This window comes from Phascolarctos cinereus, unplaced genomic scaffold (assembly GCF_003287225.1).
Source record: "Phascolarctos cinereus isolate Bilbo 61053 unplaced genomic scaffold, phaCin_HiC Scaffold_9;HRSCAF=440, whole genome shotgun sequence".
In the NCBI taxonomy this organism is placed as follows: domain Eukaryota; kingdom Metazoa; phylum Chordata; class Mammalia; order Diprotodontia; family Phascolarctidae; genus Phascolarctos; species Phascolarctos cinereus.
In genome coordinates this window covers 5,933,789-5,959,840 of record NW_027556402.1, presented here as the reverse complement: position 1 = coordinate 5,959,840, position 26,052 = coordinate 5,933,789, and the positions used below count along the sequence as shown (strand labels likewise).

The 26,052-nt window shown below is 48.0% G+C and overlaps 1 protein-coding gene across 1 annotated transcript; it reads right to left on the bottom strand.

The window, feature by feature from the left end:
• Positions 1-2,881: 2,881 nt before the first annotated feature.
• Positions 2,882-24,910, bottom strand: METTL14 (methyltransferase 14, N6-adenosine-methyltransferase non-catalytic subunit). Its single transcript, XM_021008305.2, is given in 12 exon segments — positions 2,882-4,241; positions 6,331-6,541; positions 9,026-9,048; positions 9,051-9,141; positions 9,848-9,940; positions 11,517-11,658; positions 12,925-13,015; positions 14,452-14,539; positions 16,228-16,308; positions 18,105-18,192; positions 20,048-20,136; positions 24,657-24,910. Coding segments are annotated over 12 exon segments (1,377 nt in total). The 5' UTR covers positions 24,723-24,910; the 3' UTR covers positions 2,882-3,927.
• Positions 24,911-26,052: the final 1,142 nt, after the last annotated feature.

The following is a 26,052-nucleotide window of genomic DNA, read 5'->3' as shown; positions in this document are numbered from 1 at the left end:
ACAGAACCAGATTTGAACTCCAAACACAGTTGAACCTGATTGGTGCAGGGCTGACCCGCTGACTCCAGCCTGCTGCCTACTCTGCAGCTGCTTCTCAACTCACCCCAAATTCTACTTAATTCTAAGGTTTTTTGGATAAGAACAGAAGGTGAAAGGTGTTGGTGGGAGGAAGGGCAGGACAACTTTACCTTTCCCTAATGATGGTGCCACTTTGTACCTAAACCCTAGGATCTATAAAATTTGAATTCAGTCTGACCTTGGTAGTAAGACAAGATCTTCCATCTAAGATACAGTAATACTTCTATTAAAAAAACAGGTGCGAAGGAAAGGCAAACTTCCCCACAAAAATGACATCCTGAGAGGTAGGAATTCCAAACATCTCCATCCCATCCCTTATTTCCCTCCAGAACACCCAAGTTCTCCCTCCTCCAGAACTGCCAGAGATTAAACATCCTACAAGACAGAGTACTAGAGGTGAAGGAAGAAAAGCGCGGAACCTGAAAGAAAAAGCATTCATTAAGCACTAGGGATAGATCCAGAGCCAAGATCGTCCCTCTTCTCAGGGGTTTCCTTTCTACTAGCACAGAGGGAAGTAGTGTCTGCAGGCCCAGCACTGAGCTGGTCCACGGGACAGGTAACGGGCAGCCCTCTCCAGAAGCTCTCAGACTATTGTTTGTTTACTGTGCTGAGAGCAATAGGTGGGAAAGGGGCTACAGCTTTTCTTTCTTTTTCTCCCCCCTCCTCCTCCCTCTCTCCATCCCCATCCCAGCTAGACACAATGCACTATGGAACAGAAACAGCACAAGGCCCAAGATGGCAGCCCTTACAGGAGATTAATGAAGAACCTGGAAGAAATCTATAAATGTGGAATGAAAAACTTCCAAAACATCGAGATTGATGAAGCAGTTTATTGATTGGCAAGGGTTTATTGCTTCTGACAACCCCCCTCGCCCACTACGAGACAGCCTTCAGCATAGAAACCGACTTCCCCGCCGAGTACCCATTCTAACCACCAAAGATAGCATTTCCAGCCATATCCACAGTAACCACGATGAAGGGCAGGTGTGTGCCAGTAATCTGTGCTGAAAACTGGAAGCCAGCAACCTAAACTGGCCAAGTCAATCCGGTCCCTCACACCACTGAACAAGCCCTATTCTGGGCACTTATTTTGTGCAGACCTGGCTGAAAAATACTCAACGAGCCACTAGCAATTATGTAAGCTTGGTGAGGCGTAGAGTGTGGTCCAGACAGTAACGTGTAATCCTGGAAAGATAGGCAGGGGCCTGGTCATGAAGGGCTTTCAATGCCCAGCAGGGGAGTTTACATTGGATCCTAAAGGCAAGAAGGAACCACCTGAGAAGGGGAATGGCGCCATCACACCTATACCTCAGGATGGACTGGAATGGGGAGAAGCTTGAAGCAGAAGACCAGTGAGAAGGCTCCTGCAACGGTCCAGGTGGAAGGCACTGGCCAGTGAGTAGCGAACTGGAGGGGAAACGGCAAGATCTGAAAAGGGGATGCGTGGGGTGACGGAGTGAAGAGCCAAGACTGCACCGGGGGGCTGGACCTGGCAAAGGGGAAGGATAGTGTCCTTACAGAAACAGGGGGACGGGGTCCTTCCTGAAGTGGAGGGAGCTTAACCCTTTGCGGGATCACTGGACTTGTCTTCTCAGCCACTGAAGGCAGAGCTAGAGTCACAGGGTGGAAGTGGAAGCAGATTTGTGTTTGAATGCATAGAAAAACCTCCTACGTTATGGCAGCATTCCCTTACAAAGTAGGGATCTTGTCAGGTCCTTGGTCACGGACAGATGGGCCTGGGTGACCTTCCAATTCACACAGTCAATGATGTTAGCCAGAGGTCCAACGCCTCCTCTTGTCCTGGTTTGGAGTTGGTAGGCTGTAATCTTTCATCATTCAAGTTAACCCAAAGAGAGCCCAGGAGCGCTGGATTTGTAACCCAGCTTCCTATTAGTGGCACCAACCGTCTATCTTTAGGGTTGTTGTTAAGAACTCACTTAAGGACGTTATTTATGAGATTGGTTTGTATTGAGCTAGGAATTTCCTCAAAACAAAAATTTCCTTGCAAACTCTCATTCAAAACCCACTCTCGGAGGCTTCACGAGATTGGAAGAAACCCATGTTAGATAACATATTTCCCCCAAATAAGTTACGCATATCTCTCTAATTAAGGCATTTCATGGAGCCTATGGAAAAGATTCAGTCAGCCAAATCCTCCATTGGGGCTTGGCATGAGGTCGTGGGAGTCACTGGCTGAGAGCAGGTAGAAGTCGCTTCCCAAAGCAATGCCCATCAGAGATGAACACAGGGGAAAAAGGAAGAGCTGTGCTCCTGACAGATGGATGAATCCTGTCCAGTGACAAGGACATGCCCACTTCTGAAGGCCAGGTCTGATTCTCCCCTCAGCCACGGCCAGGCCCTGGTCCCCCAAAGAGGCAGCCATGTCCTCTCAGGATACGTATCACTCCTCCTTAGCTGCCACTGCCACCAAGCCGGCAAGGAGCTCAGGAGATCAGAGCTTTTCCCAACCTCCTACACTCAGGGTGCGCCTTTACGAAAAGGAACTTTACTCCTGGTAGACCTGAGAGAAGGATGCTAAGGTGCCACTTTAGTAAAAAATACACACTGAACCGAACCAAAAAGGATTCAACATAGCGTGGCACGGAACAACCACATCTCCATGAATTTTCTCAGTCTGCTTGAGGGATCAGTGACATCTAAACAGGCTCTTACTCTCAGCCTTCCAGGGTTTCATCCAGAAACAAGACCAGTGCAGCTCTTGAAAGCAGACTCCCCAAAAGGTGCATCTTAAGATGTGCATCTAATGATCACCTTTCATTCAAAAGAAAAAACCTACTCAAAATGTTATAAAAATGGTATTTATCAAAATTAACAATGCAATCATTTTCACTGCCCCAAAGTCAGCAAATTCTTTTAAAACATGAATTACAGAAGAGAACCAGGTTGTATAAAGTGTCATATAAATGATTTACCAAATCAGTCTCTCATAAAAATAGAAACAAAACACAATAAGCGGAATCAGATTTCTGTCCACAAGCTGTGTTGTACAGTCTTTAGAACAAATACCCATCTCTCCTTAAATTCTTTGTAACAAATTTAAGGACAAAGGCTGCTTTCCGTTCTCAGGGATGTGTAAAGGAAGCAGCCGATAATCCCAACCCTTCGGCCAGCTTCTGCAGCTTTCTTCACCCTTTTACTTGCTAACACCTACAACGGCTGCTGGAAGTCTGAAAGTGCCTGAGCCCAGCTGAGATCTGGACTCTAACCATAATGGTTGTAAGGAAGACAAGGAGTCACTGATCTACATGGAAGAATTCCTGTCATGCTTCTGACAAGCATCTGCCTCCTCAGCCGGCTGAAGAGCCAAACTCTGCCTAATTACCCATTTGGCTCTGAAACAATAAAAAATGTAAAACAAAAAGTCTTAACTATCGTTTTGCTGTTAGAGCCGGACAGCGAGAAAACAGGAATGAATGAGAAGCGGGTCTCCCATTCTATTGCATCAATACCAAGACAGGTTGTCTTAGGCCTACGAGGAACGTGACCGCGGAAACGGAGAGCGAGCAGGCTGAGCTCTCGTCCGGGCACTAGCGACAGAGTTTAGCTTGGAAGGTTTTCTTGGGCTATGAAAACGGAGCAAAGGACCTGGCTGATCTAGAACATAACTAGACTAAATTTCATCTGGGCTAAGGTACTTGTGTGTTCTCCCTCTGCTCAGTCACACGCACATGAACACAAACCAGACAAAGCCTGCCACACGTGGCAAGTCCACAGGAGGTAGCCAATGGTTTCCGAACACGAGGAGTCGACTGGCTTTGGTTCCTAACGCGAGTCCCCAGCACAGACCCAGGAGGAGGAGGAACCAAAGGGGTCATGCCTGCAACGGTGCTAGCGCGGGGGGAAGCCCCCGCGGTGGGCCCCTCCACGGCCCCCTCGAAACCCGCCCCTCTCTCCGCGGAAGGTGGACCGGTTTCTTTCCCGGCCTCTCTCTCCACGACCGGCAGACGTGCCCCCTCTGCCGCCCCCCCTCGGGGCGCCACCTCCTCGATCAGATTTTGATTTTGGGGGGGGTGACTTTGGCCGCAGTCTCTCGATCTCTTCCGTACATCCCGTCAGAGGGGAATTGGGAATGCTGAAGTAGGAAGCATAAGTTTCTGCATTGAAGTTGCTATTGGTAAGATTGGGTCCCACAGTAAGCCAGCCTACAAGAGACAGAAATAAAGAGTCATCAACACTGGCTCAGCTCCCTCCCCCGGCACCTGCAGGTTCAGGGCCCTGCGTGAGGCCCTGGTGCTCCCCCAGCCCTTAGCGCCTGGAGCTCTGGGGGGGCACCTCTCACATCCGGTCTTCTTGCCTGGGCTTTACACACTCCCCGTGTCCATCTTGTCTCCCCAGCTAGACTGTGACTCCTGGTCCTGGCCCTCTCCTAGACACACACAGTCACTGCGTCCACAACAGTCTACTCCTGAACGAGTTACCTCAAGACAAGAACAGATCAAGAGGTGGAAGCCACCTGTCAATCTGAAAACACGGACAAAGCGGGACCAGCTGTGTACTGGAGGGGGCCTAGCTGGTGTACAGGAACACCTCGGTGATGGACGTGAGCCCTGTGGGTGGGAGAAGACTGCCGCAGAAGCGGGATGTCCAAGAGATCAAAGGTGGGTGAGCTGTGTGACTCGCCGGGAGGAGACCCCAAACCCAGGGCATATCCCTTACACGTGCCTCGTTTTTCACACACTGCCCTCCCAGGAGACCACACACTCCTTTCTTTGCATTCCCCGCATTTACAGACGTGGCCAGTGCACCGCAAGCACTTAAAGGCTGGCTGACTGAGCAGAAGGACTAGAGCAGCGGGGCAGGAATCTGGGGACACCGAGCAGGGTGGGGGGCCATAAGGCACGCTACGGTCCCCGCTTGTGGAGTGGCGTATTAGGCCCATCAGTGTCCTCGGATCCCCACCAATGTAGCCAAGGAATTTTGTGGAAATGGACGCTGGAGGTCACAAGGAGGGACTGTTTCTATCAGCAATACGGTAATAAACTTTTGTGCCCTAAACTGCTGGGAAAAATGATCATCTGTCCTTTGAGGAAGTCTGATGAAAAAGTGAAACCACCCACAGTACTTCAAAACAACTTGTTTTGGGATCCTCAGGGAAAAGCTAAACATCTTGAAGCTACTGTATCCACACAACATAAACACATGTACACACACAGCCTAGAAGATGGGAAGTCATTTTTAAATCAAAATAGTTCAAACTACCTGATTTTGTTTAATTTATTTTTAAAGAGCTAAGCCTTTGGAATGTGGAGAAAACCTCCACAAAGTCTGAAATGGTGCTCTGGTCTACAACTACAGTGGAGATCACACAATGCTTTCCTAAAACCACCCCTGCAAAAAGGGTTCAGATCTACTTTTCAGCTGCTTTCCCCCTATACTTTTCCAATGGAAAACCTGGCGCCTGATCCCGGCTGCAGCAATGCCACCTACAGGATTATTTGCCACAGCCTGACCACAGCTGCTCCCCTGAACTTCTAACAGAGAGCCAGCCGGCAGGGTCATCCCCTATGGCCTGAGAACCACTACGCCATGCGTACTGACTGGGCGTCACAACTCATTCACAGTTCTCAGGGACAACACTCGACCATTTTATTTTGCCTAATATAATTAAAGGAAAGAAAAATAAACATTCTTGGTGATCTTAGCTTCTTCTGGCTACGAAATATGTATGATTTCCCCCCCAATATATTTCTTATGTGAACTCCCTTCCCTTTGTTCTAGATTATCTAACGTCATGTTCTCCCAATACTCATTATTTGATTACAAAAGAAAGACAAAATAAGAACTCCAAGTCATCGTAACGTTTCCTCTCTAAGAGGCAACACAGCTTTAAACAATGGCTCCTAGTACAATTTGGACAGTCCTCACCAGAACAATCATCTCAACCTGAAATGATTTTAGGCTTTCAACTGGTCCCCAGTTCAAATGTTAAAGAACATTTTGTGAACACGAACATTCAGAAATTTAGATACACAGTACGCATACAAATGCAAAGCAAATTTGGCTTAATACTCCTAATCAGAATTAAAATGAGAAATATGATTTTTTTGTTTTTTTGTGGAGACAGCTACCAAACTACTCCAAGTTTTCCACAAGATTATATCATTCCCATTGTATCACGGAAATTTTATTCTGTACATTATTTTATTCTATGATGTAAAAGGTTAATTAATGATTTAAACATATAATATTTTTGAGTTTAAAAGTTATTTTGTTTTTAAACTGAAGTCTTACCTGGTCGGATTGTACTGTCCCTTCCAAAAAGGTGAAGACGTCTTCTACCAAGGCAAAAATGTTCAATGATATGAAAAATCTCTACCGGTTTCTCTATGTTTCCAATTTCAGGTTCTTCTGTGATAATTAAGTCAATGTCCACGTTGGCATGAATGAAGTCGCCATCTGTGCTACGCCGAACAGTCCCTTTGATGCCCATCAGACAATGTTCCTGCACAAGACAAGTAAATAACATTTCCTGCAAACAGCTGGCTGGATTGTTCAGAGCTCTGGGGTAAATATTCTAGAACCTTCCAACTTCCCATGGTCTTCAGGAAGATAAAAGCCAAGGGGACTGTCGGAGTGAGAAAATGAGCCAGAACTTCTCAGGCTACAGACTGAGCCGAACAGAAGATGGGCTTTCATGGATCAGAACAAAGCCAAGAGTGCCAGGCAGGGGAGGAAAGGGAGGGCAGGGTACCGACCACCAGAGAAGGTTACGTGAAGAGATGGCACTTGAGATGAGCCCTGATGGAAGATGATTCTGAAAGGCAATGCTAAGAAAGAGTGGAGTCCAGGTCGCAGGGATGGCATGCATAAACGTAGGTGACAGGGTGACAGCTGATGTCATAGTCTGACCGAAGTATGAAATGGTAAATGAGCCTGGAAAGGTAGGATGCAGCTAGACTGAGTGGGAAAAGCCTTCGAAGAAAGGGTGAAGAACTTAGATTTCATCATAGGAGAAACTACATTTTTTTTAGTTCCTTCAACTTTTGCAAGTGCTTTCTAGTAAAATTAAAACAAAACAAACAACAAAAAACCTGCTTGTGATTTCGGTCCCAAGACCCTCGTTTGACTAGGGATGATGTGGGCTGCTAAATCTTTGGCTCCAAAAGCCGTCTGGCAGCTTGTCAGAGGGCTGAGATTGGAAGCACCAGGAGACTCTGGCAAGAGGCAAGGAGATTATCTATGGGTGGAGGCCTCAGAGAAAAGGTGAGTAAGTGTGAGGACAGAGCATCACTAAATCTTGGCAACCAACTGGACTTAGGAGGTAAAATGGCCACCAGGCAAATAAATGTAGGCCCAGTCAAAGCAAGGGTTTTACATGACAATGACACCTGAGGGGTGAAGAGAGGATAAAGACCCAGTAATGGGTGGGAAGAAAAGTCAGACCAAGAGGAGGAGACTCAGAGACAGTAGAGCCAAGGAACACAAGGGAAAAGGAAGCTCAATGCACCAGGGAAGAGGACAAGGGCAACAAGGTCAAATGTGACACAAAAGTCAAGGTCAAGAAAAGTGAGAAAATGCCTTGTGATTTATCAATTAAAAGCTCACTGATAAACTTCTGGAGGAGCAATTTCCATAGAGAATCAATGGTGAAAAAATAGCCCGAGAGTTTATCAATGAAAAAAGACACGATTACATACTTACGTCTCTCAAACTTTCTAAACGGCATGATACGCACAGACGTATGTAAGTACTGGGTGTGTATGCATGTATACATATACTTATGTTCGTAGCTTAAGGGGGATAACAGGTCAAGCTTAGATTTAGAGACATTTAAAAAGAAGGAGCCAGAAGACAAAGAAAGAATGAAGGGTGAGAAGGAAACGCTCAAAGGGGCGAGCTCCCAAAGAAGATGACGGACCATGGTCAAGGGCCCAAACTGAGAAGTGTGGCTCGCTGGGTGAAAGGCTATCTGCAGAAGCTTTCTTCCTAAGGGCTCTCGCAGCTGCCGGGCCACAGCTGGTCCTCCACTGGGTCCCAGGCTTGCCCAGCCAAGGGCTTCGTACCCCTGGTGGTTTGAATGATAAGACGGTTATCCTGGGAGGAGAAAAGGAGGTCAAGGGTCAGGAATCTTTGGAGGGCTGGAACTGCCAGCAGGTCATTTCCTTCAGTTTGTGCCTCAGTGACTGTAAAAAAGGAATACCGTTTCACATCTTTTTTATTACTACATTGTTTTTTTAAAAAATTTGCATTATTAAAGTATGTTCTGAATGGCTTCTACAGTTCATGAGTACCTACTAAATTTTTTGTAAAAAAAAAAAAAACCTTGAACCAAGTCAAACATAGGCCTCACCCACAAAAGCAGCTTTCTTTAGGAGACAACAAATTACAATACTACCACTTCAAATGAGGCTTTGGGGATGGAGGGGATATTAGAGATCCTCTAAAGCAGGAGCCTTGAGGCCAGACGAGGTCTTCTAGGTCCTTGGGTGCGGCCTTTCAACTGAGTCTAAATTTTACAGAACAAATCCTTTTATTACAGGGATTTGTTCTATGAAGTTTGGATTCAGTCCAAGGGCTGCACTTGAGGACCTAGAGGATCTCGTGTGGTTCCCCAGCCTTGATCTAAACCAATCTCCTCATTTTTACAAAGTAACAGGAGCATCAAAGCACTGCAACCTCCTCCCCATGCTCACAACAACCCTCGGAGTAGATAAACAACCGTCAAGGCGCAGGATCACAGCCTACCAGGGTTCTGAGGTTTTATCAAACTAAGTTTGGGGGAAAATGGTATTTAACTTACATAATTCTTAACTACTAAAGTAAAAATATACCTAAATATTTCTAATTCAATTTATGTGCTAGAAACCAGAAAGAACGTCCTTATTTCCCTACAATTACTTCCGTCCTCATTTCAAGATCATTATCAATCTGAAGGAGTACAAAGGAAGCCAGGAATAAGAAAAAGGAAGCCGGGAAAAGGCTGCACCTTTGTCCTCTGGAAGACAGCCTTGGGTCCAAAGTCTTCGTCTTCCCGGGATTGTTCTTGTTGGTTTTAATCCAGCAAATATCTTCACATCTTCTGTAACCCCATTTGCGTAAACACTAAAAGAAAGGGGAAAGGACAGTCGTTAGGATTTTAGTCCGGGCTTAAGCCGAGGAGGTCAGTAGTCAAAGCAGAGGGAAGGGAAGGTTCCAGCGATGAGGGACGGCCAGAGAAAACGTTCAGAGCCCAGAGACAGCGCGCTCTCCCCACTGCCCCAAGCAGCTGACCGTACTTCTAAACCGTCTGTGCAGAAAGTACCTCATCGGCACTTGCTGCCACCTCTGCTTCTCAAATCTTTTGTTTCTTTTCCCAGCCCTCTCATTCAGTTTTTACAAACTTCCACACCTCCTGGTTTCTAAGCATTAAAATACTAGAGAAGAAAGGGAGAGGGAAAAAGTGCGCCCACACGCGTGTGTGTGTGTGTGTGTGTGTGTGTGTGTGTGTGTGTGTGTGTGTGTGTGTGTGTGTGTCTCACTCGCCATCCAATCCCTGGGGCAAGATCTTCTCCCTCCCCACCCTTTCCTACTTCACTTGGTTCCATGGGCCCTCACTGAGGGATCCCCACAGCTCTGTGCACCACTTCAGCCTGGCTGTCTCCTCACTCGCCCCCCTCTTCTGGCTGCTTAAAGGGACCAAGGACCACATTCAAACTATCAGGCAAAACATGGGCTCAACAACGTTAAGGTAAACAGGTTCTCCCACCACTTCTCATGCAAGCATATTTGCTTCAGATTTCTTAAGGATTTTTAAAAACAAGTTTCTTACCACTCTGCCAAGGTCCAGGCCCTCCCCAGAGCCACACCATAAAAAGACAAATGACCGTAGTCCGGAAAGCTCCTCAATTTCTAGCTTCATAATCTAAGGAACATAAAACAATATTGCACAAAAGCACAGCTTGCTACACATTTTGAAACCATAATTGATAGTGTTCTGGATCTCAATCTACACACTCATGTCTTCTCAAGTAAAGGGTTTATAGCAATAATTCCTATTTCCTTATTCGATTGCTGGCTCTCCCAAAACAAGAGACTATAATGAAGGTTTTAAGAATGCTGATCAGTAATGAGGCCCAGCAAGGATCCGAGCAATCCTTGTGCTCATTACTCTCACTTTACAGACGAGCTGACAAAGACCCCAACAAGTCCAAGAAACTACTCAGGATCACGAAGCTGATCGGGCAGCTAAACGACAATGCAGCAACATACAGCTTTCTCATTTTTTTCCCCATCTCCAAAGAGGCACTCACCAACTCTACACAAAATAAACAGGAACGCTCAAAAGAGGATAAGGACTACCTTTAGCATCTGAAACGCACAGACACAGACACAGACACACACACACACACACACACGCACACACTCATACATAGAAACACACACACACACACAAACACAGACACAACAACATCTTTCCCTGAAACACGTGCAATACTCCATGTCAGTGTCACATCGACATCCATTTCAGGATCAGAATAATTCTTCAATACATAACTGCCCAAGCTGGGACAAATTATCTTAGACCAACAACAAAAGTAAAACCATTTTTTAATGTATTCCTTACCTTTCATCAACTATCTTTATAGTTCAAGAGCTCCTGTGACTAGGACTAGGATCTAAGTGCCACCTCATAATTGGCGATCTCTCCTTTCATTTGCTATCTACTCTGCAGACCCTTGCTGCAGCCAGGTTTCTCGTTCCCCCGCTACAATGTAAGGTCCTCCAAAGAAGGACTACTTTGCTCTTGGTAGCTTCGTTCTCGGCAGCCCTGCTGCCTGCTGTGCAGTAGGCAGGTACTTATGGGGCTGCCCTCAGCACCACCATCCTGGTATTCTGCTGAGGATACAACCGTGCCAGCTGGCTGCTTACTCAGACAGCGGGCAGAGAAGAGCTTTCAGTGAACTCTATAGCTTTTCTGACCCGCTCCAAGGAGCTGTGATTTTATCACTGTGGGCGGGTACCACTAAAACAACGCACAACTCTTCTATGCTTATATACTATGGACAAAAATATTCATTCCCCTGACACCAACTGGGTCAGCTTCACCAAACTTAGCTGACTACCCATTACTGGGCCATTTGTGAAACCTTCCCAGCTTGGTTGGAGCTGCTAGAACCAGGGCTGCTCTGGCCTAGGCTTCCAGAACCCAGGGCCCCTCCAGAGCTCCAAGAAGCATGTGCACCTGCCTTCAGAGAAGACTTTGCAGTCCACTCACTTCTCCACTCTTCCCTGTAACCAGGCCCAAAACAACACGGCTACCTTTAGGGTTTTAACCTCAGCCACAGCATGCTATAAGCACACATGTTCACAGAAGATGGGAACACATACACAAAGATACTTTCTATTCAAGCTTGAATTGTTTAAGATCATATTTGAAAAATAACCAGTTCACCATAAAAAAAAAGCCCTCTCATTTTCACTTTTCAAGAAACACTTACATCATCCCAGGTCCAGCATTTTTCATTAGCAGTGATTCCAGTTTCTCGGTAATACTCTTCCAAAGGAGGTTCCAGAAGAATTACATCGAATTTGGACTTTAGCTCTCTGATGTCAAAAGCATCTAGATCTGCCTGTAAATACCTAGTGGATTAAAGCACAACCCACGGGCGGCCGGTTGTAAGCATCCCACTTAACAGCAATGAAACAAGATTGTAAAACAATCCAGGTTCCACACTATTCCCAGAGCTTACGTGAGTTAATCAACAAATGCTTTCTTAAAGTTTTCTCTTAGTTCAAAACATACATTCAAACATACAAGCAAAACTGTTCTTGTGGGCATGGACTGTATTATCTGTAGGTCATTAACATTTCCATCAGTCTATATGTGGCAGAAACACAGAGATGGAAGTGCGGAAGGCCACGTCATCCTGTCCCCATGTGCCCCAAGCCCCCAGGCCTTCTTCTCTGCCTCCTCCAGCAGCATGGTGATGCTGCCTGCCATCTATCAAAGTCAAGGGAAAAATACAAAAGACTGTGTAGTCATAGAAGGCTCTAAGCTCTGCTGGTGCATCTCTCAGAGTCCACTGGTCCATCTGTTAAGTGTGAACTCAGTGAGTAAATGTTACTCAGATTTTAAGAATTCTACCTTTTTTTTTTTCAAGACCTCATTTCCTCCAGTCCACGGTCCAGGGAAGAGCTTCATGATAATAAAAATGAACTTTAACCATCTTCTCTATTCGTCTACTATAAAGTATTACAGGCTTCAGATAAAAGCTAATTTCTATGACTCCTCATAAAGCCTAGTTATAAAATCTTAGCATTCAAAGAAACCTCATCAAACCCTGCATTCAATTCGTAAATCTCTTTTACAACAACATCAGATTAGGATGAAGATGACTTAATGTCACACAAAACCACTACAACAATTATAAGAATGCCATCTTTACAAAGCACAGCATTGTACTCAAGAAGAGGGAATCTCTGTGACTCAATCAAAACAAAAATCTCACTTAGGAAACTCCCAACGCCAGACAGTTTCTTATCCTCGGTATATGAAATGTGTTAAAAACACACACCCTAACTTCAAAAAAATAACCACCCATACACACACCTGAAGAGCAAATTACTTCCACTGCCTGGGAGCTTTGTGCCTCAATACTGTCTCTGTTTTCTAAAAGCAGTGTTGTGATATACAAAAGGCCTTATAAGCAACCAAGAAGTTTTCATGCAGAGCTTGCGATGCGCTCAGCCACAGGCCCTTCAATCCAACCTATTTCTCCAAAGGAAACAAACTAGGTCGCATTCATCTTAGACAGCTGCCAAAAGACAGCAGTTTCCTGAACTGCTGAACAACAGGGCTTTCCAGAGAACAAAAGTGGTGCCAACAATGGCCGTGAATGCACTTACATGGGAGGAGTGTTTGACTTTGAGATCAGCTCATCCTTCAGTCTGATAAGCTCCCTCAGCTTAGGATACTCTTCAAATCTATCTGCTAAACCTGAACGGGAAAATATTGATGTTAGCAACACAAGGGAAGTTTAATTCAGTGAAACTAAATTATGAGACTTCCCTAAATCAATCAATAAGTATTAAACACCCACTATGTGCCTGGCACCATGCTGGGGAGGAGGACCCAATTTCCTTTACACCAAACCCTCACGACCATTTTTTAATAAGGGTCTACAAAACCTAGAGACAAAGGGTTACTAGACAGCCCCCATGATGTCTAAAGTGGGAAGCCACAATTCATCATATCTAGCCCCCAGGCCTGGTTTATTCTCCACTCCAAAGATTTTGGGACTGTGCGGAGCCTCAGCATCTCCCAAGAGGCTTCAGGACAGGTTTGGTGGTACCAATTTAAATAAAGACAGGAGAGCTTTACACACTCTCTGTGAGTAAAAGTTATTTAAAAAGCTTACTCACTGCAGCAAAGAGTCACTTTGCAAACACACACTGAGAAAGTGCACGTAGAATTATAGATGGTACCATTTTTTAAAATATTTATCTATGAGAAGCATGTATTTTACTGAATTCTATAACATATACAAAGAAAAAAGCTATTTCTAATCTTTCTTAAGCTTATGAAATGTAAACACTACATAATTAAAGCTTAAATTCCAACTTTCTGAACATTTTTTAAAAAAACATCCTTTTGGTCAATAATGGAAGAATTACAGGCAACTCTCAATTCTATACGAAACCAGCAGTCTAACAGCATTCATTATGTTTTTTAAAATTGCATTTGATTCGAGGATGGACCACAACTTGTTTCGTGGCCTCTTTACCTAACTATATTCTGACCAGACTATTACATACAGTTTTTACTTTACACAAGTGGACTGTTCCACAGACCTCCATGTAATTTTTACTTAATGCGAATCTACCCATGGATGTGGAGAAGGGAAGGAGAGGGGGCAGAAACAGGGATATGAACCTGTGGAGGGAGGAGACCAGGACACAGTTCAAGGACAAGTGGGAGCCAGGGACAGACCTCCAGTACCCAGCACAGCCAGAAAGAAGGCAGACATGCAAAGCTGGACACACAGGGCCAAGGTCCTCTCTCAGCACCGGGGATCTCAAGGCAAGCCCTGATCTGGTGGGGTCAGCAGCGGCAGCCTCTCTGCACGTCTGGTCTTCGGCTTTTACTTGGAGGGGATTTTTCAGAGGTTTTTTGGGGGGTGGGGGTTGGGAAGCCTTGGCACACCCAAGCCAAGGGGCAAGAGCACAGCACTGTACAACAAAGTTAAAATATGTGGTTTTTCGGAAGCAGATTTCTTTCAGAATTCTTTTTGTAAAGGCGAATTTGCCCAATGCAAATTTACATAATGCAAGAACTGTCTGGAAAACAGTACTTTGCCAGAGGTAAGTCAAAAAGTTGCCAAGCCAGCTGCAGATAATCAAGAGCTAGCCCTTGTTTGGGCAAGTCGGACATACCCACATCTCTGATGAAATTCTGAGGCCTGTGTCCTGTGTCAACAAAGTGTTGGCAATAATCATTGTGAGGATTTAAGCTCTGGGTCCCCTAAAAATGTAAAAATAGAAATACACAGAATTACAGTAAGTCCCAAGGTTACACTGCGTATGCCCACACATGACCGTTCCGCTGTTCAGCCATTTCAGCCGCGTCCGACTCTGGGACCCCATCTGGGGTTTTCTTGGCAAAGACACTTGAACGGTTTGTCATTCCTTCTCCAGCTCATTTTAGAGAAAAGGGAATTAGGCAAACAGGGTGAACTGACTTGCCCAGGGTCACACAGCTGGTAAGTGCCTCGATCCACTGCACCACCTAGCTACCCCCTATAGACATGGGTACCTACTTTATCTACCTTTAATCTCACCTGAATTTAATACTTTTCTTTTCGGGTCAGTCTTCGACTTAAGTGTAGGGCAATCAAAAGTGAAGCCCTGTACATGGGGTGCTGAAAGAGCTACAAGGCAGCCAAAACACGGTGCCCGCCACAGAACTGGGGAATGAGCAACGAAGGAGAGACACACGTGGTACTCTAAGCCAGGTGTGTGACGCTCAAATAGAAACGGATCCTCAACGGGTGCATGCTGACTTAGAATGCCACATACTAACCTTTGCTATGTTACACTTTTATTTACTTTGTCAAACAATTTCCAACTGCATTTTCATCTGGTTGGGCCCCAGCCAGTCTGACACCTCTGCTTTACAACAGACACATAACACGCCAAAACTGATAATGTACGCAACCACATAATAACAATTATGGAAAAGAATACAGTACATCACTTCACAGATTGAGGTAAATTGTTGAAGAGACGCATAAAGAGTACCAAAGTGCTATCTGAAGTCCAAGGCAGGAAAAGAACATTTTTGACTGTAATATCAAGGAAGGCTTCATGGAGGAGGTGGCATCTAAGATATCTAGAAGAACAGAGAGGATTCTAAAAGCAGATATCTGGGCAGCTACCAGGGCTAGAGGAATATATGCAATTACTAGGGGAATTACAGGCTAGGGGAAAAGGAAAGTATTTGAGGCATCAAGAGGCACTCTAGCAAAGGAATGGAGGTGGGCAAGCACTAGCCATGTTGTCCAAGGAAAAGTGAGCGCAATTCTGTTAGACAACAGCACACGTGGAAGAACACAGTGTGAGATGAGGCCAAAAAAGGCAGCAAAAATATTGTGGAGGGCATTCGAATGCCAGGCTAAAGGGTCTGGACTTTACTTGGAAGGCAACATGGCGCTGCTACATGGTTCAGAACAGATCTGTGAATAAGGAAGATGAGCCTGGCAGCACCAGGAGAGATGGACTGGAGCAGGGGCTCTTAACCTGGGAGCCTCAACCTTTTCCTTTTTTAAAAACCACGTTGAGAACTATTTCGATTGACTTGGCTGCCTTTGTAATCCCAGGACTTTCCCTCGTAATCCACAGTATGTGGATTTTATGCATTTAGAAATCCTATTCTGGCTCCAGCCAACTGCCAAAGGGGTCCAGGACACAAAGGAGAAGAGACTGAGGTGAAGGGAGATGGTGAGCAAGACCAGCAGGCATCAGTGCAGCAGTAAAGAGCATAGAAAAGACGTGAGAGATGAGAGGTAAACCCCCCAGCAGCGGGGGCCGCCTGGATGGGGAAGGCCAGAAGCTGGGGCAGCGTCCTCTCTGTCTGCCGAGGAAGGCTGCACGACAGAGGTGCTTCAAGAGGGGGCGTGAAGGGCCCAGCCCCTGGAGCGCTTGCACTCTCACCTTAAGGAAAGTACTGGAGTCTTTGTAGATCTCTTCCTCGTAGGGCAGGTTCTCTTCATCTGGCTGCAATTCTACTTCATCCTTTGGGAAATAAACCCAGGAGAGTTAAAGGACATTTTATGTGCATGGTCCCACTCCCCTTAATCAATGAATGATCCTTTCCCAGCTCCTTCCACAGCACATCATCAATCATTCCACCGCTCACTTCCCAAGGACACCCAGTCAACTTATTGCCTGGCTTTCTTATCACCATGTCATGATTAATGATGAATAAATAACCTAGGAAATGATAAAGATGTTAACAATACAAGCTAGAGAACATTACTGATGATGAGACAGAAGTGAACAGTAAGTAAAAGGGAAGGAATTCTATATCCCCCTGAGTCTCTGTTGGTTATAGAACTGACTGCCACAGATCTTGTCTTCTACATTGGTAACATACTAATTTTACTCCAAAGGCAGTAAATTGATAAATTCAATGTCAGATTCACCAAAAGCTGCTTCATGCAACCAGCCACACATGTACAATGGCATTAAAAACTCCATCCACTGCAAAAACCAGCATCAAAGTATGTGACAGAGACTCCATAAGGATGACATCTCACTTCCTCTGGACTAAGTATGAATGATAAAGGCTAGCATTTAGATCACTTCAAGGTTTACAAAGCACTTCACCCTCACAACCCTGGCAGGGAGGTGCTACCATACCTCAGACGGGGCTAACCGTCCTCTTCTCGCTCTCTCCTCTCCAGGATGCTGGGCCACTGTGCTCCCCATCTGACTGCCCCTTCTCAGTCTCCTCTGTGCATCTTTAGCCAAATCACGCCGGCTACCTGGGTGTTTCCCAAGGCTCTGTCCAGAACCCTTTCTTCTCCTTCTACACTAGCTCTCTTGATGATCTTGTCAGCTTCCACAGATTCAATCAGCAGCAGCTCTATGCAGATGATCATCAGCTAAACTTACCCAGCCCCAGCTTTTCTTCCAACGTCTAATCCGCCACCTCTGATGGCCTGTTAGATGTATGTAACACATCTCAAACTCACCATATCCAAGGATGAACTCGTTACTTCCCTGTCGGGCAACACCATCCTCCCTGGATCTCCACCCAGGTGTCAGCTTTGTCTCTTCACTCACACCGCAGATCCAGTCACAGCCTACTTCAGGCCCTCATCACCTCAGGCCTGGATGATGCCCTGGGGTGGGCCTGCCTACCTCCAGTCTCTCCCCACTCCAGCCCATCCTCCACTGAGCTGTCACAGGGAGCTCCCCCCCCCAACAGACCTGACCGTGTCTCTCCCTCCTTCAATACACTGTCGTGGCACCCTACTGCCTCCAGGAGCGAATATAAAATCTCCTTGATGGCTTTTAATGCCCTCGATGACCTACCCAGGCCCTTTCCAGGCAGCTTACACTTTACTCCTCCACATACCCTGCTGCCCTTCTCCCACTCCTCGCATATAACACTCCATTCACTGACTGCCTGCCCCCATGCCTGGAAGGCTCCTTCCTCGCCTTCCCTCTGAGCTTAGCTCCAATTTACTCATAAATACGTTGTATGTGGCACAGACATCGATGTTTATCTGCTGCTCCTCTATCAGAGTGGGAGCTGGGGGGGGGGGCAGTGGCTGTTTTTCTTTCTTTGTATCCCAGGGCCTGGCCCACTGTAAGAGCCTGGTATTTGGGAACTGACTGAAAGAACTTGTCATTCTATACAATAAGTTAATATTTATGATTTTTACAAAACTTTTGCCATTAAGTTCCATACAAACTAGTATCAGACAGAATAATTGTAACGTTTTAATTTTTCACTCTCTCACAGAACAGCATTTTCTTTCCAGGAGAATTCACGACATAAGGCTACCTTGGTGTCCACATACCTTATATTCTTCCATGTCTTCTTCATCTGCCTCCCCTTCATCCAAATATCTGCGCTTTGCATTTGGAGCTGAAGTGTCATAAGAAGCCCTAGAAATTCAGAATAAAACATCTTATAGACATAATGAGATTTTTCCCCCCTCTTTTTCAACAACAAAATATTGAGTCTAAAATACATGGATTGATTGCACATGCATAACATATATCAAACTGCTTACTGTCTTGGGTGGAGGTGAGAAAGGGAGAGAAAATCTGGAGCTCAAATTTTTAAGAAAATGAATGTTAAAAATTGTCTTCACATGTAATCAGGGAAAAAATTTTTTAAAACTATGTAAAAAATAAACTTCAAAATAAAAATAAAATACAAGACACACTGTGCTAGGTGCTAAAAGGTAAGATGCAGGTCCTTCACTCAATAAATTAAAAAACTACCATTTGTTAAGTGCTGTCATAGGTAAGGCACTATGCCAGGCTCTGGAGGGTCAGTGCCTTCAACAAGCTTACACTGTACTGAGGGGATACGACAAGTACAGAGAAGATGAGAAGGGTGGGATGGGAGCAAGTGCAGCAGGCACTTGGGAAAAGTCTACCCTGTGCCAACCAAGCACTGGGCACCAGGGACCCAATACTAAAAGCACGAAAAAAGTCTCTGTCTTCAACAGAGGTAGTGCCCTCGACAGATGCCCCCCAGCTTGCGTGGGCACAGAGAGGGGTGGAAAAGGTCAGGATGAGATGGAAGAGCAAGAGATGCCTCGTGACTGGAACACAGACCAGGCGAAGGCCAGTAATGTGCACTCAAGCTGCCCAGGTATTGTAGAGTCCAAGAAGCTCGGAGCCAGTGACCTCAGAGGCCAAGCTCGGCCTTCACTTGATGTAATTAATTAATCCACAAGCACCTCGTAAGAGCCTAGCTAAGTGCCCAGGGCTGTGCCAGGCTGTGGGCATAAGGACAAACACAACAGTCACTGCCCTCCACGAGCTCACAGTCTTCTGATCCACGTGGACGCATATAAGCACATACGAAAACATACACAAGATAAGTACGAGGTAACTGGAGAGGAAGCATCAGCAGGAGGCATCACAACAAGGCCCGGGAAGGTGAGGGCACCTGCGTGGAGCCTTCGAAAGGACTAGGAATTCAAAGTGCCGGAGGTGAACAGGCTTGGGACAGAGGGCAGAAGAAATCAATTCACTGGTAACTCTGGGGAGAAGAGTCTCAGCTGACTGATGAATCGGAAAGCAAGACTGCAGAGTGAGGAGAAATGAGTGCAGGGGAAGTGTGCTGAGCCGCCCCGCCCACTCTTCTGTAGGCTCCAGAATAATATTAATGTCCCTGGTTCAGTCTGAATAAGTATCCCTTATCAGGCTTCCGAGGCTGGTACTGAGATCTTTTTACATCATTCTCACAAAAAGCTTAACCAGTATGTAAACAGAGAGGCCAGCCAGCCAGGTGAGCCCAGGAACGGCCTCCCAGACATGATTAGGGGAGTGAACAGACCAAGAGAAGGAAAAGAAGTCTTATGAACTCTGTTAATGAAGAACCTTTATTAGAAGGGATGGCTCTCCAGCAGGAGGGAGAGGGATGCGGTGCAGAATACAGGTGGGTGACAGAATGACGAAGACATCAATAAAAGTTGACTCTTTTTTTTAATTAAAGAAAATGAAGCATCTAAACAGCAGCACGCTGAGAGCAGCAGATGCTGCATTTATTCGGCTGCCTGGGGTCTGGCTAAGTCTGAAACAAATGCTGTCCAGCCGAGCATCCCAGAGGTTTGTCCTGGGGGGGAGGGCACTGGTGGGCCTGAGCGGAGTGCTCAGTGCCTCTCGCTGCAAACCAGGCCAAGTGCACAAATTCCCTCCAAGGGTGAATGGCTCACTAAAACAGAAAGGTTTTCCCACATGCTCTTTACTAAAGCAAACGGTGAAAATCAGTTTTTGGACTAACCTGCAAGTTTCTCTGGTCTCAGCAATCTCCCTTTGCTCGTCTTTGCTATTTAACACGGCACCGATACTGTCCGCACTCTCAGCTCCCAACTGAGAACAGGCAAAAAACAAAAGGTATGTTACGGTGGGCGGCAGGTGGCGGCTGAAAGCCTCAGCCTCGCTGATAAGGGGAAAGACTTTTCAACAAATAATAGAAAAGATATAACTTGAACATTAAAAGTGGCCAGACTGTGGACTCTCACAGGGGAGGCTGGCTATAATTCACAGCAATGTAAGAGAACGTATTTCTTCAGTACAGAACAATTTTATATCCAATTCTGTTAACTTCAGAGAGTTCAAATTTTTTATTTAAATACCATGACTAAAACCAGGATTAGAACTATTACATACTAAGTGAAAAGTCAGGAGTATCTTGTCTATTACCTTCCCTGTCATCAATAAAATGAAAAAGCTCTTTTAAAGAAGCCTGGTGTCTCATCCAAACTTCTGCACCAGAAAAGTCCCAACTGTGACAGAGCGCAGTGTCCCAGGAGCCTCCTGGCTCTTCAGCTGACTCCCTCGCTGACTGGGTGACACTCAACTGCTCAGCACAGGTATTCAAGAGTTAGATGAGAAAAGCCCCACTGCCCCTTCCAGCCTTAAATCTTAGGAGCCCAAGAACAGCTCTTTCCAATCCTACCTAAGATTTTCTAAAAATATTCCTTTTTATTTGTATTTCTTTGAAAATATGGCAACTGGTGAGAAACTTGGCACACATGGGGATTCTGCTAACAGTCCCAGGTCAAGAAGTTTGGGGATCTGAGATGTTCAAGGGATCACCTTCCCAAAGAAGTGAAAGCCCACTGGACTCTGGGTCTGGCATCACCACTTCCTTTTCCCTACAACAGTCTACCTAATCCTGAGAGGGGCACTCCTCCAGGAAGACTTCCTGGACTGACCAGGAAGGTCAAGGCAGTCTTCTCACCACTATTCATGGGCAATCTCAGATGCAAGACATCCCACAAAACTGCACCTTCAGGCAGATGACAACGAGGGCCTGGGCTGCTCTGCTGGCTTGGAGGGCGCGGCACTGGACCAGGCAGCACTAGGGGCTAGCAGGACAAAAGACAGGTGACTTGCCTGCACCCACGATGACAGTAAGTATAAGTTCTTAATTCCATTTGTGTATGTGTTATTATTCAAATACCTACACACATATAGAATGGTTAATATTGTTAGGTTATAAATCCCAAGAGATCTGAGACTCTTCTGTTCAGAAAATGCAGCAGCCCCAAGTAGCAGAGAAGACCAAATACGGAGCCGGGTTTGAATCTTGGCAAGCTACCCCATCTCTGGCCTGACGCCTCCCATCTGGGAAAGGCAGAGCCTGAACCAGATGATGCCTTGGAGGTCCCTTCCAGCCTAAGCCTTCAGGGCTTCTTCACCCTGGTTTTCCCCCAGCGGGCCATGTTCTAGTGATGACGTAAAAACGGTCCTGTTCAAGAGGCCTATGGATGCCACGGAGACGTAGGTGCTTCCAACTGAGCCTGGCCAGAAGGTGAGGCGGCACTCTGAACCAGAGCAGAGAGCGGCATACGATGAAAGAGACCTCGGGAAGGCAGTCAGCGTGATCTCGGGGCTCTTTCCGTAAAGAATGGTGTCTTGAACAGCAAATCAATCTACTGAGAAACTGTCCCATGTAAAATATGGTCAGTTCAGAGGAGTGAGGGCATGTTGTAAGGATGCTATAACATAGACGTGACCCCTGAATTAATTATCAATCTGCCTGATGGGCTCCCGAGGCTGCATAGCAAATCCCAGCAGCACAGACTCTGGAGTTGGGCAGGCACATCATCAAAATCACCTCATTCATTTAACAGAGGAGAACACTGGAGCCCCGAGGAGCCCAGGGACCTGGCCAAGGTCATACAGACCGAGGCTGACAAAAGAGAGAAAGGGGAACTAGATCCCCTGCCTCCACGCTCTACCCCTCACATCACCGTAGGTTCTAACAGCAGGCAGCTAATAACTGTAGTCACCAGCACCTCTTGATCACCTACAGTAACTAATTTATTAAAATCCTCTTTAACCAGTGACAGAGAACGATCAGAGAAATCAATGTTAGCTACTAGTCCATAAGTCAAGTGTTCCCTATGTGCCTGGCACTGTGCTAAGGGCTGAGAGGACAAGAAAGACAAAAAACAGCCCTTGCTTGTACAGTAAGTGTGTGCTCTAACAGGGAGATGATATGTAAATATTCAGGGACATACGAAATCTCTGAGGGGACACAGGCAACTGGGGAAGCCATTAGCAGCCGAGGGTGCCAAGAAAAGCTCCCTGCATGGGGTGAGGCCAGGGAGAGGAGACGGCAGAGATGAGGGGGCACGGTGTGGGCATGGGCAACAGCTGGCACAAAGACAGACAGAAGCTGTGAGTGGAGAGTTCAAGGCCAATGCCACAGAAACGGTGGAGGGGAGTAAAGTGCGAGAAGCCTGGAAAGGTGGGAAAGTCATAAAGAATTTAAATGCCAAACAAATTTATATTTGATCCTGAAGGTAACAGGGAATCTCCAGAGCTCACTGAACAGAGTGACAAAGTCAGACTTTTACTTTAGAAAAATCTCTCTGGCAGTGGAAGGGAAGACAGCCTGGAGCAGTTAGAAGAGCCCATGAAAAGCCTCCCGCCACTGTCCTGGTGAGAGGGCTGCAGCTGCATGAGAGAAGAGAAGTGCGTGTCCACAAGCGACGATATGAAGGAAGACAAGATTTTGGCATGGAATGGACATGTGGGGTAAGAGTGAGGAATGAAGATGCCAACCTTGGGCTTGGGAGCCTGACCACTGCAAGGATGGTGGTCCTTTCAACAAGGACAGGAAATCTCAGAAGGGACAAGGGGAGGGGCTCTCTTTCGGACACGTCAATCAACGATCATTTCATAAGTACCTACTGCTATGTGCCAGGCACAGTGCTTAAGCGCTAGGGACCCATACAGAGTAGAAAAGTCAGCCTCTGCCCTCAAGGAGCTTACAGCCTTATAGAGGAAGACAATACGTTGTGATGAAGGAAGCTGAAGGAGGAACACTGAACTTGTGTGGCTGACCATAGCTCAGTAGAGGCACTAGGGAGATATACAGATCACAGAAGCACCGGCAGAGATAGCGAATCAGGAGAGTTGATGAGATCACCAAAGTTGACAGTATAGAGAAAAAATCCCAGAGGGCCCCGGATAGAGTCTTGGAGGACACCTATGGTTGGAAGGTATGACACAGATGAAGAATCAGCAACAGAAACTGAAGAGTGGTCACAGAGATGGGAAGACCAGGAAGGGAACAGTGTCACAAAAACCCAGAGAAAACAAAGTGACAGACAGTGCCTAATGTTAGAGAGGCCAAGCATTACCTGAACTGTACAAAGGGCATCAGATTTTGCAATTAAAAGACTGGTAACTCTGGAGACAGCCCTTGCAGCAGAGCAGGGTCAGAAGCCAGACTGCAGCAGACTTTGAGAATGAGGGAGGAAAGGAAGTGTGGACTATAGGGGGGCTTCTCAAGGAGGTTAGCCATAATGGGAAGAGACTGATAGGATGAGAGGTAGTGGCATGGTCAGATCAAGAGAGGCTTTTTTAGGGACTAAATGATTAGGTTCCTAGAAACCCAGGAAGAACCAGCAGATAGAAAGAGACGGAATAAGAGGAGACAATCTGCCGCAGAGCTCAGGAGGGAATGGATCAGGGGAACGTGGAGGTGTCGGCGCTGCCAAGGAGAAGGGCAGCATCTCCGTCTCTCCATCTGAGAGCAAGAAGATGCCTGAGGGGACGGCAGGAGGCAGCCAGAGGCTCTCCAGCTTTCTTTCCACCTAGCATGCCCACAGCGAGGTGCTCAGCACGGGCACTGACGGAGAAGGAGGCTCGTGGGGAAAGAGAAGCCCGGCCGAGACCGCTGACGAACCTAAGAGACCGGGCAGCGCAGCCTTCCTTCTCCTGCACTGTCGGTGAACTAAACCCCCGAGGACGGAGGTCCGGTGGGCCCGCGCTGGTCACCACGGGGTGGCCATGCGGGAGGGGCGCCCCGGGAAAGAACCGAGGGGGAGGGGAGGCAGGTCACGGGCAGGGCGGGGGGGGGCTCCGGAGCCCCACGGTGCAATGAGGGCTGAGATCGCCTTTACTCTCGCAGGGAAAGACCAAACACTGAACGCGTCATCTAAGGAGCACGCGCTAGGAAGGCAGGGGAGCCAGGGCTCTGCCCCCTGGGGCCCCGGCAGCTGCCGGCCCGGCTCTGGGGGGACACCGAGGCAGGCCGGTGCAGGGGAGGGCGGGCCTGGCGCGGGCTCCTCCGCCGACCCCCGACCTCCGGCACACCAGCCCGGCCCCCACGAGCTCCCCCCCACCGCCAAGACCCGGGCTCCTGCGGGCGCACAGAAGCGCGTCCCGGGTGCCCAGGCTCAGCGCAGATGGAGCGGGCGCGGGCAGGAGCGCGAGCCCGCCGAGCATGCGCCAGGGAGAGATGCGGGCATGCGCAGAGGAAAGGGGCGGGCGGGAGCGGAGCGGGCATGCACGAAGGGAGCGCGGCGGGCATGCGCTGGGCGGCCGCATGTACGCACGGCACAGCCTCGCGCCCCCGCCCTGGCACTGACCTGCTGAGCGAGGAGTTGCCGGCGCAGCTTCTGCCGCTCGCGGATCTCTTGGAGGCGGCTGTCCATGCTCCCGCCGACACTCTTCGCAGAGGGCCAGGACAGCGAGGGAGACGCACACAGCCTCCCTCCGCGACGGGCAATTCCCCGAGGTTGAGCTTCCCCTAGCCCGCGTCCTTTCCGAGGACCTGCCCCAAGGACCCGCTCCACTCCACGCTCCCGGGTTCGCCGCTTCCGGCCCAGGAAGTCCCGCCTCCTCCCCACGACCTCGCCGGCGCCCGGCGTTGGGACGTGCGTGACGTGACGTCACTCGTCGGGGGCGTGGCCGCAGCGCGGATCTCCAGAACTCTACGCCCGCCCCCTCCCTGTTCGCGTGCCTGCTTCGCTCGGGGGCGCGCTCAGGAGGGCGGCGCTGACTCTGTCCGCTCTGCCCTGTCCTAGGGCTCCGTCCTGTCTCTCTGTCCCATCCTAGGGCTCCGACCTGTCCCCTCTGTCCCGTCCTGGGGCTGTGACCCGTCCCCTCTGTCCGGTCTTGGGGCTCAGACCTCTGTCCTAGGGCTCTGTCCTATCCCTCTGTCCCATCCTGGGTCTCTGTCCTGTCCGCTCTGTCCGGTCTTGGGGCTCAGACCTCTGTCCTAGGGCTCTGACCTGGCCCCTCTGTCTGGTTTTAGGGCTCAGACCTCTGTCGTAGGGCTCTGTCCTGTCCCTCTGTCCCATCCTAGGGCTGTGACCTGTCCCTTTTGTCCCGTCCTGACGCTCTGTTCTGTCCCCTCTGTCTGGTCTTGGGGCTCAGACCTCTGTGCTATGGCTCCGTCCTGTCCCTTCTGTCTTAGGGCTCCATCCTGTCCCATCCTGGGGCTCTGTCCTGTCCCCTCTGTCCCATCCTGGGGCTCCGTCCTGTCTGGTCCCATCCTGGGGCTCTGTCCTGTCCCTTCTGTCCTAGGGCTCCATCCTGTCCCATCCTGGGGCTGCCGACCTGTCCCCTCTGTCCCGTCCTGGGTCTATGATCCGTCCGCTCTGTATGGTCTTGGGGCTCAGACCTCTGTCCTAGGGCTCCGACCTGTCCCCTTGTCCTAGGGCTCTGTCCTGTCTCTCTGTCCCGTCCTAGGGCTCTGTCCTGTCCCCTCTGTCCCGTCCTGGGGCTATTACCCGTCCGCTCTGTCCGGTCTTGGGGCTCAGACCTCTGTCCTAGGGCTCTGACCTGGCCCCTCTGTCTGGTTTTAGGGCTCAGACCTCTGTCGTAGGGCTCTGTCCTGTCCCTCTGTCCCATCCTAGGGCTGTGACCTGTCCCTTTTGTCCCGTCCTGACACTCTGTCCTGTCCCCTCTGTCTGGTCTTGGGGCTCAGACCTCTGTGCTATGGCTCGTCCTGTCCCTTCTGTCTTAGGGCTCCATCCTGGG